Source organism: Solanum lycopersicum, chromosome 8 (assembly GCF_036512215.1).
Source record: "Solanum lycopersicum chromosome 8, SLM_r2.1".
Classification (NCBI taxonomy): domain Eukaryota; kingdom Viridiplantae; phylum Streptophyta; class Magnoliopsida; order Solanales; family Solanaceae; genus Solanum; species Solanum lycopersicum.
The window spans coordinates 66,187,461-66,202,148 of record NC_090807.1 but is presented as its reverse complement, the minus strand read 5'-3'; the positions used below and the strand labels follow the sequence as shown (position 1 = coordinate 66,202,148).

At 28.6% G+C, this 14,688-nt stretch overlaps 3 protein-coding genes and 1 long non-coding RNA gene across 4 annotated transcripts; all 4 read left to right on the top strand.

The window, feature by feature from the left end:
* Positions 1-9: 9 nt before the first annotated feature.
* On the top strand, positions 10-2,510 carry LOC138338088 (protein neprosin-like). Its single transcript, XM_069288630.1, has 8 exons — positions 10-197; positions 439-531; positions 621-815; positions 922-975; positions 1,198-1,356; positions 1,488-1,541; positions 1,834-1,974; positions 2,073-2,510. Exons 1-8 carry the CDS (start codon positions 42-44, stop codon positions 2,445-2,447), a joined length of 1,227 nt encoding a protein of 408 aa, XP_069144731.1. The 5' UTR covers positions 10-41; the 3' UTR covers positions 2,448-2,510.
* An 876-nt stretch (positions 2,511-3,386) lies between these two features.
* LOC104648946 (protein neprosin-like) lies at positions 3,387-5,443 on the top strand. Its single transcript, XM_069288631.1, has 6 exons — positions 3,387-3,662; positions 3,777-3,830; positions 4,061-4,219; positions 4,336-4,389; positions 4,669-4,809; positions 4,908-5,443. The coding sequence occupies exons 1-6, from the start codon at positions 3,468-3,470 to the stop codon at positions 5,367-5,369; spliced, it is 1,065 nt and encodes a 354-aa protein (XP_069144732.1). The 5' UTR covers positions 3,387-3,467; the 3' UTR covers positions 5,370-5,443.
* Positions 5,444-7,218: 1,775 nt separating this feature from the next.
* Positions 7,219-8,772, top strand: LOC138338089 (uncharacterized). Its single transcript, XM_069288632.1, has 4 exons — positions 7,219-7,550; positions 7,646-7,705; positions 7,925-8,070; positions 8,201-8,772. The coding sequence occupies exons 1-3, from the start codon at positions 7,362-7,364 to the stop codon at positions 8,027-8,029; spliced, it is 354 nt and encodes a 117-aa protein (XP_069144733.1). The 5' UTR covers positions 7,219-7,361; the 3' UTR covers positions 8,030-8,070; positions 8,201-8,772.
* Positions 8,773-11,443: 2,671 nt separating this feature from the next.
* On the top strand, positions 11,444-13,659 carry LOC101262644 (uncharacterized). The gene is made up of 2 exons (XR_011211328.1): positions 11,444-11,777; positions 12,072-13,659. It is a non-coding gene; the product is annotated as an uncharacterized lncRNA (long non-coding RNA).
* The last annotated feature ends 1,029 nt before the right edge of the window (positions 13,660-14,688 follow it).

Below are 14,688 nucleotides of genomic sequence, written 5' to 3'. Positions count from 1 at the left end.
TAGCAAAGTCCTCATAATTGAAAAAAAATAATAAACTCAGGATGCATCAAAAAATTATTCGACAAATATTATTGATGTTATGTTTATTTTTGAGTTATAATGGAGTACAAGGAAGAAAAAAGTTATCCAAATTGGAAGACATGGAGTTAGAGAAACAACTAAAACTTTTGAACAAACCAGCAATCAAAACAGTCAAGGTATTTATATTCTATTTATATATAGTATTTATAAATTTCGCGAGATATTTATTATTTTTATTTGATAAATCACCCTTATTGGGTTGGGGTGGAAATTTTTTTTTGGGTAAATGAACCTTAGGTTTATGTTTTTTCCCTTTGTAAAATTTATTGTATTTGAAAATTGAACTCTCTGCCTTATAGAATTTGATAATATGTAATTATAAATTAGGTATCTTATTTGTATTTTTTTTGTTCACAGACTAAATTTGGAGAATCATACGATTGTGTGGATTTCTACAAACAACATGCGTTTGATCACCCATTGTTGAAGAATCATAATTTTCACCCTCAGGTAGATCTCTACTCTCTTTTTACTGTAATGTTTTTGTATATATATATATATGATATTATTGACACACAATCAAATATATGGATGAACAGATGAAACCAACTTTTGCTGAGATAAAACAAAATTCATATGACTCGACAACTAATAAATTACCGACAATATGGTCAAAAGATGGAGGTTGTCCTTCTGGAACTATTCCCATCAAGAGAATTACAAAGGATGATCTTATAAGACAAAGAAATATGCCACCAGCAGAACCTGCCAACTTTGACAACGAATTTGTAGGAGTAATATAATTTATAATACTTTTACTTGAAGATTTTATTAAAAAAGTATATAATTAATTTCAAATATTGTGGCAAAAACTCATACATTGCAATACATCCAATGCAGAGCAATAACAATATTGAGCAAAAGGGAAGCTACTACCAATTTAATGGATATAAGGTACAAAGCTAATTGTCATATTTTCATTTTTTTTTTGTTTTGTGACATTCATTATAATTGGATTTAAGATAATAAATGAAATAAGTTTAATTTACAATTTGTAGTTTTTTTTTTCCCTTTCAAAATATCAAATTGTGCTGTCAAGGTCTCTTCATTTGCATTTTAGGGCTAGCCATATATATAATATGTAAATGTTAATAAAAAATATTCTTTTACTTTCAGCGCGCAATAGCTATACCACAGTACGATCCAAATCTTACAAAGTTTTCTGGAGCTGGAATGGCAACTAGTTTGTACAATCCTCATGTTGAAGGTCAACAACATAGCGGTTGTCGAATAAAAATTCAAAAGGGATCGGATATCTTACAAGTTGGTTGGAGAGTAAGTTTAATGAATCGATCTTTTTCATACACGATTTAATTGTTTCATAGAAAAATGTTTCTAAGATGCCAATTATAGGGTTTAATATAAATCCATACTCGCTTATTACAATTTCATTATTTGTGTTTCAGGTGGATCCAACATTATATGGGGATAATAATACTAGACTTTACCTACATTACCAGGTGACTACTTGTCTTAGTACTTTGATGATTTTAATATCGCGTTTATAAAATTACAATGTCTTTTGTTTTGCTACATAGTTTCCTTTCATGCACAACATTTTAAGTATCAAACATACGTATGGTCAATTGAAATACCTTCTATAGAAAATTACATCGATTATTTACAACTTAAATTATTTTTTGTGTATATACAATAACTATTGGTTTTCTTTTAACTTCTTTGTGTGCTCTGAACCCTTTTAATATAAATCTTGATTCCATCACCTAAAAATATGTCTTTTATATTCTCTAGACAGGTGAAACTCGTTGTTTCAATACATTATGTCCCAGCTTTGTGTCTGTACATACCGACATACCTCTTGATATGTCATTTGAGGACAATCTTTCACAACGTGGAGGGAGCCCAAAGGAGATTAATTTGTACATTTACAGGGTACTTATTATTTATTGTGTGTTTCTTTTATCGTGAATATATATAAAAATCGAGATACATCAAAATACTCAGATCGACAATTTTTTTATTTTTTTTAGGATACAGGCAATGGAAATTGGTGGCTTCTACTTGGACCAGACTATACGCAAGTTGGGTTTTGGCCACATAATATATTAAATGAATTGAAAGGTTTGGCTACAAATGTTGACTGGGGAGGAGTTATATATAATCCACCAGGTCTACCAGAACCTCCAATGGGCTCAAGCTTTTTTCCTATCGGAAATACTAGTCTTGATGCGTATTGTAGGAGTATTACGGTTTCAAATGAAGTTGGAGATTCGGTTGGAATATATAATGTAGTCGTGCTTACTGAAAATAAATTTGCCTACGATATTCAATTCAAAGGACTTACGGAAGGGTCAAACACTATTACTTATGTTTTTTATGGTGGGCCTGGTATTAGTAATCCCTGAATGTAATTCTTTTTAAATACTACGATCTTATATAAAGATATTTATATTCAATTTCTAAAAAAATATCGTGTTTTCTTGATAAATACATATATTTGAATATATGTATATAGTATGATATTTCAGAACAATCTCTGGCCCACTTAAAGTAAAGCCCATTTGCCTTCTTACTTTTTGGGCTTAATATAGTTTGACTCAGATTTACATAATCAGATTGTTATTAAAGATTTAGGATTATACTTAAAAAAAGAGTAATTAACATTTAATATTTTAAAACTTATAAAAATAAAATATAGTGAGTACATTAAATGTTGTCTATACCTGTGCTTATATACACCCTTCTCACAGTAGCAAAGTCCTCATACTTGCAAAAAAGAAAAATAACAATAAGAGATGAATGAACTCAGAATGCTTCAAAAAATTGTTCGACAAATTTTATTGGTGTTATGTTTATTTTTGAGTTATAATGGAGTACAAGGAAGAAAAAAGTTATCCGAATTGGAAGACATGGAATTAGAAAAACAACTAAAACTTTTGAACAAACCAGTAATCAAAACAGTCAAGGTACTTTTTTCTTGGTTTATATATAATATTTGTAAATCTCACAAAACATTTATTATTTTTATTTGATAAATTACCCTTTTTTGGGTTGGTGGTTGGGTTGGGTTGGATTGGATTGGATTGGATTGGGGGTGTGGGTGGGGGAATTTGTTTGGGTAAATGAACCTTATGTCTTTTTCTTTAGTAAAACTTATTGTATTTGAAAATTGAACCCTCTATATTATAGAATTCTATGTATATGTACTATAAATTAGGTATTTTAATTATGATTTTTTTGTTCACAGACTAAATTTGGAGAATCATATGATTGTGTGGATTTCTATAAACAACATGCGTTTGATCACCCATTGTTGAAGAATCATAATTTTCATCCTCAGGCATATCTCTACTCTCTTTTAACTTTAATGTTTTTGTACATATATATGATATTCTTGACACACAATCAAATATTTGGATGAACAGATGAAACCTACTTTTGCTGAGATAAAACAAAATTCATATGGCTCAACAACTAATAAGTTATCGACAATATGGTCAAAAGATGGAGGTTGTCCTTCTGGGACTGTTCCCATCAAGAGAATTACAAAGGACGATCTTATAAGACAAAGAAATATGCCACCACTAGAACCTGCCAACTTTGACGATGAATTTGTAATCGTAAGATATTTTATGAACAATTTAATACTTTTACTTGAAGATTTTATAAACAAGTATATAATTAATTTCAAATATTGTGGCAAAAACTCATACATTGCAATACATCCATTGCAGAGCAATAACAATATTGAGCAAAAGGGAAGCTACTACCAATTTAATGGATATAAGGTACTAAACTAATTGTCATATTTTCATTTTTTTTAATGGTTTTTTGACATTCATTATAATTGGTTTTATATTAATAAAATGAAATAAGTTTAATTTACAATTTCTATTTTTTTTCCCTTTCAACATATCAAATTGTGCTGTCAAGGTCTCTGCATTTTCCTTTTAGGGCTAGCCACACTTTGGATATATAACATGTGAATGTTAATAAAATAATTTTCTTTTATATTCAGCGCGCAATAGCTCGACCACAATACGATCCAAAGTTAACAAAGTTTTCAGGAGCTGGAATGGCAACTAGTTTGTATAATCCTCATGTTGAAGGTCAACAACATAGCGCGTGTCGACTAAAAATTCGAAATGGATCGGATATCTTACAAGTTGGTTGGAGAGTAAGTTTTCATACATAATTTAATTGTTCCATAGGAAAATGTCTCTAAGATGTCAATTATACGATTTAATATAAATTAATACTCGCTTATTACAATACCATTATTTCATATTTCAGGTGGATCCAACACTATACGGAGATAATAATACTAGACTTTACGTACATTACCAGGTAACTACTTGTCTTACTACTTTGATGATTTTAATATCGCGTTCATAAAATTATTATGTCTTTTGTTTGGCTATATATTTTCCTTCATGTACAAGATTTTAAGTATGAGACACATGTATAGTCAATCAAAATTCCCTTCTACAAAAAATTACATCAATTATATACAATTTAATTTTTTTTTGTATATATATAATAACTATTGGGTTTCTTTTTACTTCTTCGTGTGCTCTGAACCCTACGATTTCGTCACCTAAAAAGTATGTCTTTTATATTTTTTAGACAGGTGAAACTCATTGTTTCAATACATTATGTCCCGGCTTTGTGTCTGTACGTACCGACATACCTCTTGATATGACATTTGGGGACAATCTTTCACAACGTGGAGGGAGCACAAGGGAGGTTGATTTATACATTTATAGGGTACTTCTATACTTTTCTTATCGTAATTTTTTTTATTTTGACTATATATAAATCGAGAAATGCAAAATTATTGACATTGACAATTTCTTTAAATTTAGGATATGGGCGTTGGAAACTGGTGGCTTTTATATGGAGCAGACTATACACAAGTTGGGTTTTGGCCACATGATATCTTAAATGAATTGAAAGGTTTTGCTACGAATGTTGATTGGGGAGGAGTTATATATAATCCACCAGGTCTACCAGAACCTCCAATGGGCTCGAGCTTTTATCCTACCGGAAATAGTAGTTTTGATGCTTATTGTAGGAATATCGCGGTTTCAAATGAGGATGGAGATTCAGTTGGAATATATAGTATAGTCTGGCTTACTGAAAATAAATTTGCTTACAAGATTCAATTCGATACAATATTGGAAGGGTCAAATACTTTTACTTATGTTTTTTATGGTGGAGGAATCCTAGAATTCCGTCTGTTTTCTGGGTTTGGAAAAGCGTGGATTTTCAAGAACGAGAATCATATGATATGTTGGGAATCTCTTACGATAATCATCCACGCTTGAAACGTATCGGTTGCACATTTCCATTATGTACTTTCTATGGGAGCCGTTTTTGCTTTATTTGCAGGATTTCACTATTGGGTAGGTAAAATCGGACCTGGTATTAGTAATCCATGAATATAATATTTTTTAAGTACTCAAATCCTATATAAAAATATTTATGTTCAACGTCTAAAAATATCGCGCTTTCTCGATAAATGTGTATATTTGAATAGTTCTCGTACTGAATTTAACTTGCATTTTTTTTTTTCAAATGCTTAATAATTCCACTTTTTGTGAATAGTGTGAGGATATTCAATTTGATGAAAAAATTTGTTCAAGAGATGGAAACAGGCATAACAACTTTTAAAGGATGGATTAATTTTTCTATGAGTCATCTTTTTTCATGAAAAATTTTTAATGATATTTTTCATTAATCGAGTGATATATTTTAACCAAAAAAAAGTAACAAAGGGAAGAGGCGAAAAAATCATTTTTATTTTTGTTGATTTAAACCAAAGTTAAGCGGTTGATAATCAATATGGTCATCTATTTTGAATATATGCAAATCATACTAGATATATATTAAATACATTTATTATATGTATCTTGTGTGATTTACATATATCAGGAATATCAAAGCGAGATTCATTATTCATTCCAAATATATATAAATTCATAAGATATAATGTACCTAAAAAGTCAATTAAATCTAATTTAGTATACATATAAGTATCTAAATGCTTCAAAATATAATAAAATTCATCATAAATGGTCATATTGTTATTTAACATATCTACTTGAAAAAGGAGCAATCAACAAAATACTATTTTTGAACATTTAGTTCATCATGCTTGAGAATTTACATTAATTTAATATTTTATATATTAATTTACATTAAAAAAATTTCTATTCATGGCCTTAAAATTGCATTAATTCAATATTTTATATACTAATTTACTTTAAATATTTTCTACATATGGCCTTAAAGTTAAATTACTTCAATATTTCATATAGTAATTTACTTTAAATCTTTTCTATTTATGACCTTAAAATGACATAATTAATTCAATATTTTATATGGCAATTTACTTTATATTTTATATTTTTTCTATACATGGCCTTAAAATAATATTAATCCAATATTTTATATAGTAATTTACTTCAAATCTTTTCTATATCTGGCCTTAAAATTATATAAATTCAATATTTCATATAGTAATTTACTTTATATCTTTTTTCTACCTGCCTTTATATAAATAACACTTTTCTCCAAAGTCTCCATACTTGCAAAAAGATTATTATAAACTCAGTATGCATCAAAGAATTGTTCGACGAATTTTATTAGTATTATGTTTACTTTTGAGTTATAATGAAGTACAAGGGGAAAAAAAGTTAACAATGTTGGAAGACATGGAGTTAGAAAAACAACTGAAATTTTTAAACAAGTCAACGATCAAAACAGTTAAGGTAATTATTTTCTATTCACAAATTTTAAGTTTCACGATATATTTATTATTTTTATTTGATATATATAACCTTTATTTGGGTTGAGGGTTGGGTCATGGATTTTTTTTGGGTAAATGAACCTTTCTTTTATATCTATAACTACTAGAGATGTTTTTGCTGGTATTGACCCAGATTTAGATGCTCAAGTCGAATTTGGAGCATTCCAAAAACTTGGAGATCCAACTACAAAAAGACAGGCAGCCTGAATACAACATTGCTTTGGTATCTTTCTTTCGCCCTTATTTTCTTTCTTTTACTTTTATTGACATAGGGTACCCGAGAATAATTTAGGTATCTTATTTGTGATTTTTTTTTTGGTACATAGACTAAATTTGGAGATACATACGACTGTGTCGATTTCTATAAACAACATGCTTTTGATCATCCATTAATGATGGACCATAATTTTCATCCTAAGGCACACCTCTGCCCTCTTTTTTACCTTGATTTTTCGTATACATATATGATATATATTGTTGACATACCATTATATATTTGGATGAGCAGATGAAACCTACTTTATCTAAAATAAAACAAAATTCATATGCCTCAACAACTAGTAGGTTATCGACAATATGGTCAAATGATGGAAGTTGTCCTTCTGGAACTGTTCCCATTAAGAGAACTACAAAGGATGATCTTATAAGACAAAGAGATATGCCACCACCGGAACCTGCTTACTTCGACCACGAATTTGTAAGCGTAAGATAATTTATGAACAATTTATGTTTTAAAAAATTTAAGATTTAATTATTGTAAAAAACTCATATATTGCTATACATCTAATGCAGAGTGATAACAATAGTGAGCAAATTAAAGCAAGCTACAATATGCCTTCTTATGGATATAAGGTACATAACTATGGAAATTTTTGTCACATTTCCATTTTTTCGTTTTGTGGATGTTTTTTCTAATCCTTTTATTTTAGTTGAATTTGAAATGACAAATTCAATAAGTTTATTTTACAAATTTGGAGGTTTGTTATCCTTTCAAAACATCAAATTTATGCTATTAAGGTTTAGGGCTAGCCATACTTTGGATATATGTAAAATATTTATTTTTATATCCAGCGTGCAATAGCTCAAGCCCCAAAAGATCCAAATACAAAGTTTACAGGAGCTGGAATGGCAACTAATGTGTACAATCCTCATGTTGAAGGCAAACTTGTCGATTAAGAATTCAAAAAGGAACAGATATTTTACAAGTTGGTTGGAGAGTAAGTTTAATTAATTTTTCGTAAACATAATTTAATTGTTTCATAGACAGAATGTCTCCGAGGTGTCAAATTATGGAGTTCAATATAAATCCACACTCACTTACTATAATATCATTGTTTCGTATTTCAGGTAGATCCAACACTATACGGGGATAATATAACAAGACTTTTTGTACATTATCACGTAACTTGTCTTTGTACATTATCGCTTTTTTTTTTTAGAAAGTTACAATAATTTCAGATAAAATAGAGGTAAAGTTTTCTTTGACTTCTTTGTGTATTTATTTCTTCATTCGTATTTTGAACCCTTAGGGATCTTTTGGTCGGGAACAAATTATCATGAGATTAATTACCCTAATATAAGCTATTTCAATATGTATATGAGATAATTTATCCTATCAATATGATATAAATAATCCAAGGATCACTACCAAATACCTCAAACCAAACACACCGTAAAATAATTCTGAAAATTATTATACCTTATAGCTCACACCAAACAACTCCTCACCGTACAAATCTTGATTCCGCCACTAAAAATATGTCTTTTATATTTTCTAGGCAGGTAAATTCAGTTGTTTCAATACATTATGTCCAGGCTTCGTACACGTAAACAACAAACTACCTCTTGATGTCACATTGGAGGGAATTCTTTCGCAACGTGGAGGGCCGAAATCGGACTTATTATTGTACATTTATAAGGTATTACTTTATAATTTTATTTATTGCATAATTTTTTTTTAAAAAAAAATCATGACTATACATAAATATAATTATATATGGATTAAAAATTGAGATACAATTTCTTAAGGATCCAGACGATGGAAACTGGTGGCTTCTATTAGGAGAAGACTATAAACAAATTGGTTTTTGGCCCAATATTATGTTCAAAGAGTTGACAAATTTTGCTACAAATATAGAGTGGGGAGGAGTTACGTATAATCCACCAGGTGTACCTGAACCTCCGATGGGCTCAAGCTATTTTCCCGTTGGAAATTCTAGTTTTGACGGATTTTGTAGAAGCATTACGGTTTCAGATGATAAAGGAGATTCGATTGGAATAGATAATATAATTTGGCACACTGATAATATTTTTGCCTACAAGGTTGTATTTAAAAATATTTTGGAAGGTTCAGACTCTTTTACTTATGTTTTTTACGGTGGACCTGGTAACAAAGCACAAATATAATTTTTGATAATTATTTCCTATAATTAAAGATATTTATGAGTTCTCTTGTTTTATGAATATTTGGTTATATATTCATTTATCAAGTGATAATGTTACTATTTATCTATTGGAATAATTGGTGCAAATTTTGAATCTTAAAAGTATTGAGATTGGTGCTATATTTGTTTTTGAGTTATAAAAGACTATCCAAATTAGAACAAATGGAATTAGAGAAACTATTAAAATTTTTGAACAAGCAATTAAGAAAAATAAATAAGGTACTTATTCTCGATTTAGTTATTATATATGTAAGTCTCTTGCGATATTACTAATTTTATTTTATAATAACTCTTTTGTAGGGAAAAAATAATAATTAAATCTTCCTCTTTCACATGGTTTTTCAGTGGTAAAGAATCATAATTTTCATCCTAAGACATATTTAACTCTCTTTTACTTTTTATTTTTTTATAACAAGGATATGATATTATTGACTTACGATTTAATATTTAGTTGAATAAATGAAACTTAATTTATTGAGGATAAATCAAAATTTAAGTGCCTTTAGAATTGTTCTGATTAAGAGAAAAATAAAATTTTTCTTTGTATTTCAATACATGCAAATTCACTCGATATAATGTATATATAACAAATTATACATAATTTTAACGTTATGTAATCCGATTAAGTATTTATATTGTGTTTTAATACACTAAAATTTGATAAATTTCATAATATTGCAAACTAAAATGGATAAAGCAATCAACAATCTCAAGCCCACCTAAGGTAATGAAGGACCATTTGTGTTCTTACTTCTTGGGCTTAATATACCAGAATTCGATTTTAGATTTAATTCTACTTTAAAAAGAGCAATCAACATTTAGTTTTTATATTAAATGAAAGATGACTTTTTGAACATTTTGTTGACCATGCTACAGAAAATTACATCAATATCATTCAATATTTTATATGGTAAATTACTTTAAATATTTTCCATACCCAGCCTTATATAACACCTTCCTCATTGTAGCAAAGTCCTCATACTTGCAAAAAGATGAATCCAAGAATTGTTCGACAAATTTTATTAGTGTTATGTTTCTTTTTAATTTATAATGTAGTCCAAGGCGTAGAAGAGTTATCTAAATTGGAAGATATGGAGCTAGAAAAACAACTGAAAATTTTGAATAAACCAGCAATCAAAATAGTTAAGGTATTTGAATTTTGTTCATATATAAGATTTATAAGTCTCACGAGATATTTATTATTTTTATTTGATAATATTCCTCTTTCACATGGATTTTTTCTTTATTCCAACAATTTTATTTTTAAAAATAATTGTAATGTTATGACCTACGAAAATTTGTTTTGTTATATTGTTTTGTATTTAAAAAGTATATATTGAAATTTGAATAGCAAGATGTGTAACTACTATAATTTAGGTATCTTATTTACGATTTTTTTTTTCACAGACTAAATATGGAGATACATACGACTGTATTAATTTTTACAAACAACATGCATTTGATCACCCATTATTGAAGGACCATAATTTTCATCCTCAGGTATATTTTTACTCTCTTTTTACTTTAATTGTTTTTGTACATATATAAGACATTATTGACATACAATTAAAAATTTGAATGATCAGATGGAACCTACCTTTGCTGAGATAAAGCAAAATTCATATGACTCCACAACTAATAGGTTACCGACAATATGGTCAAAAGATGGAGGTTGTCCTTCTGGAACTGTTCCCGTTAAGAGAATCACAAAGGAAGATCTTATAAGACAAAGAGATCTGCCATCACCAGAACCTGCCATCTTCGACAATGAATATGTAGGCATACAATAATTTATGAACAATTTAAGATTTCATAAAAAAGTTTAATTAGTTTTAATTTTTGTGGCTAAACTCATATATTGCAGAGCAATTACAATAGTGAGCAAAAAGCAAGCTACATGCCTTCTTATGGAGGATATAAGGTATATACCAATACAAATATTGTTATATTTCCAATTTTCTTATCCTTTGATTTGAAATATCAAATGCAACAATTTTAATTTACAATTTGGAGTTTTTTTTTTCCCTTTAAATATATCAAATTGTGCTTTCAATGTCTATGCATTTGCCTTTTAGGGCTAGCCATACTTTTTTAATATATAATTTGTTAAACTTAATTAAAAACTTCTTTTTATATTTAGCGTGCAATAGTTCGAACTCCAAAAGAATCAACTACAAAGTATACAGGAGCTGGAATGACAACTAGTTTGTTCAATCCTCATGTTGAAGGCAAACAAATTAGTGCTAGTCGAATAAGAATCGAAAAAGGATCGGAAATCTTACAAGCTGGTTGGAGGGTAAATATAACTAATCTTTTCTATACATAATTTAATTGCTTCTTAGAAAAATGTCTCTAAGATGTCAATTACACGTCTTAATATAAATTTACCATCCGCTTATAATAATATTGTTGTTTTTTTATTTCAGGTAGATCCAACATTATATGGGGATAATAAAACTAGACTTTTCATACATTATCAGGTAACTTGTTTACTTAGTACTATGATTATTTCAATATCACGTTCATGAAGCTACTTTGTCTATTGGTTTAGCTATATATAATTTTTTCTTCTCGTACAAAAGTTCAAGTATCGTATAAACAGGGACAGAGCTAAGTATAGACAATTGAGACAAAAAAAATATTTTTACGTATATTAAATAAGTGTTGAATTTTTTTGACTTGTTCGTGCATGTGTTTAGTTCTTTGTATTCTGAATTCCCTTTTTAGTATAAATTTTGATTACGTCACTAAAAATGTCTTTTTAAGTTTTCTAGATAGGTGAAACCCAATGTTTCAATACATTATGCCCTGGCTTTGTTCAAGTAAACCGCGATATACCTCTTGATAGTTCGTATGGGAATCTTACCCAACGTGGAGTGCATACATGGGAGATCCTAATGTACATTTATAGGGATCAAGCCTATGGACACTGGTGGCTTCTATTGGGACAAAAGTATGATTTAGTTGGTTATTGGCCAAATATTATTTTCACTGAGTTAGCACAATTTGCTACGAAAATTGAATGGGGAGGATCGGTATATAGTCCACCAGGTGTACCAGAACCTCCGATGGGTTCAAGCTATTTTCCGATAGGAAATTCTTCTTTTGATGGGTACTGTAGGAGCATCGCATATTCAAATGAAGAAGGAGATTCGGTTGATATACATAATATATTTTGGTATACTGATAATATTTTTGCATATAAAGTTATATTTAAATATCTATTGGAAGGTTCAAATAATTTTCTTTATGTTCTTTATGGTGGACCTGGTAATAAAGCACAAGTGTAATTCTTGTTAGTTACTTTCTATAAAAATATTTTATTTTAATATCGAGCTTTCTTGATAAATATATAGTTGAATAGTTCTTCTATTGAACCTTATCTTGTATTTCTTTTTATATGTTTAATAATTTCGATTTTCTTAGTAGTGTGAGTAAAACAATACCATGGGTAAATTCTAGTATTTTGAATCGCACATTCACAAATCACAATCAGCGTCAATTGATTTTTTTTATTTATTTTTTTTGAATTCGGTTACATTTTGATGTAATCTATATGTTCAGGTTATTATTTTGAAATATTAGCAATTAATATTTATTAAATAAAAGACTTTTGTATATTAATTTGTTGACCATTGTACTTTAGAAGATTACATTTTGCTATTCGATTTTTTAATTGTATAAAGAATTTGTATTGTATAAGTCTAAAATTTTTGTAATTCGATTTCTGAGTGTATAGATTCAGAATTTATATATTTTTACCTTAGTTTTTTTGTATAAGATTTATGAAACTATAGCTATATATAGAGCCTTATTATGACTATTATCTTTGATATTTCTGAAATTTTCTCTTATTTTACATGCTAAATCTCAATGTTTTTTTAGGAGTGTGAGGATATCAATTTGTTCTAGGCTGAACACATGTGAATTCAAAATTAATCGAAGTCTAATGTAGATATCAAACATACAGAATGAAAAAAAAATTAATGTTGATTGTTAGAAGAACTTTTAAAGGCTAGATTCATTTTCTACAAGTTCTATTTTTCATATTTTAGGTGGATCCAATATTATACGGGGATATCAAAACACGACTTTTTATACATTTTCAGGTAAGGATTTCCGCTATGGTTCATGATTACTAGAACTATATGTCTTATGGTTCAATTATTTTCCTTGAGTTACAAGAGTCCTTATATTTTATGTATACTAATTTTTAGGCCGGTGAAGTTCATTGTTTTAATACATTATGTCCTGGCTTTATACAAGTAGACAGTGAAATACCTCTTGATGTGTCATACGAGGATCATATTTCACAACGTGGAGGAAACTCTTGATTAATTTATAACTCTTTTGGTGGATCTAGCTCACAGTATCTTTATTTTATTATTAAATACATTGCATCTTAAATGATATTTTAGTCGTTCTAAGTAAAAGTAACAATGGTCATAAGAGGAATTCGAATATCAAATTAATTCCCGCCCAAATTATTCAATTTGTGTGACATTATTATGATACGAAAATATAGATTCATATCTAATAAAAATAATATTTATTATGACGGGAATATATTAAAGACGAACACAAAATAAGAACGATGGTGCAAATAACCCTATATAAACTTCACTAATTATTTAATGACCAGTGATAAACATACCACTTGTAAAACTGTATGAACTAATTAAACAACACAGGGGGGAATATAACAAAATAATATCAAATAATAAATTCATAATATAGATTTTATGCATATTTAATAAAAAATAGTTTCAGCGTGAATCATACGTGTATTTTAGGTATCATACATAAATTTCGTATACCGCACAAATTTCAATTTGTAAAAACGAGGAGTAAATCATTATAATAATCGATCAAATTGATCAACTAGTCAGATTTGTTATGTATTTCAAATATTTGCAAATCTACTAATTAGATATAATATATCCAAAATAAAGTACACCTAATTTTAACTACATGTATCCCTAGATATGTTACATCAAAATCTGAAAAGATTATAATGTTGCAAGAGTGTATCTAAATAATTAGCGGTATAAGAAAAATAACTTTTATAAGTGAAAGGACATTATTTTAAGTTTATTGTCGTTTTTTTCTCACCCGCCCAAAGCTCTCAACTCCTTCGATGTCCCACCTTCACCACCCCCGAACCCCCAACCCACCCTCTAGCATTTTACTAGATTACATATGAACGCTTTTGTGATAATATTCTTTTGTTTATCTATCAAACATTAGAAAATAAATAATTTAGTATGACACTAATTTATTTTTCCAAAAAACATGTCTAGTTTTGCCAAAAATAAAAATGATCGGCATAATCATCAGATTATAAATTCATCCCATTTCAAACCAAGCAAGAATAAGGTCTATATTTCTTCG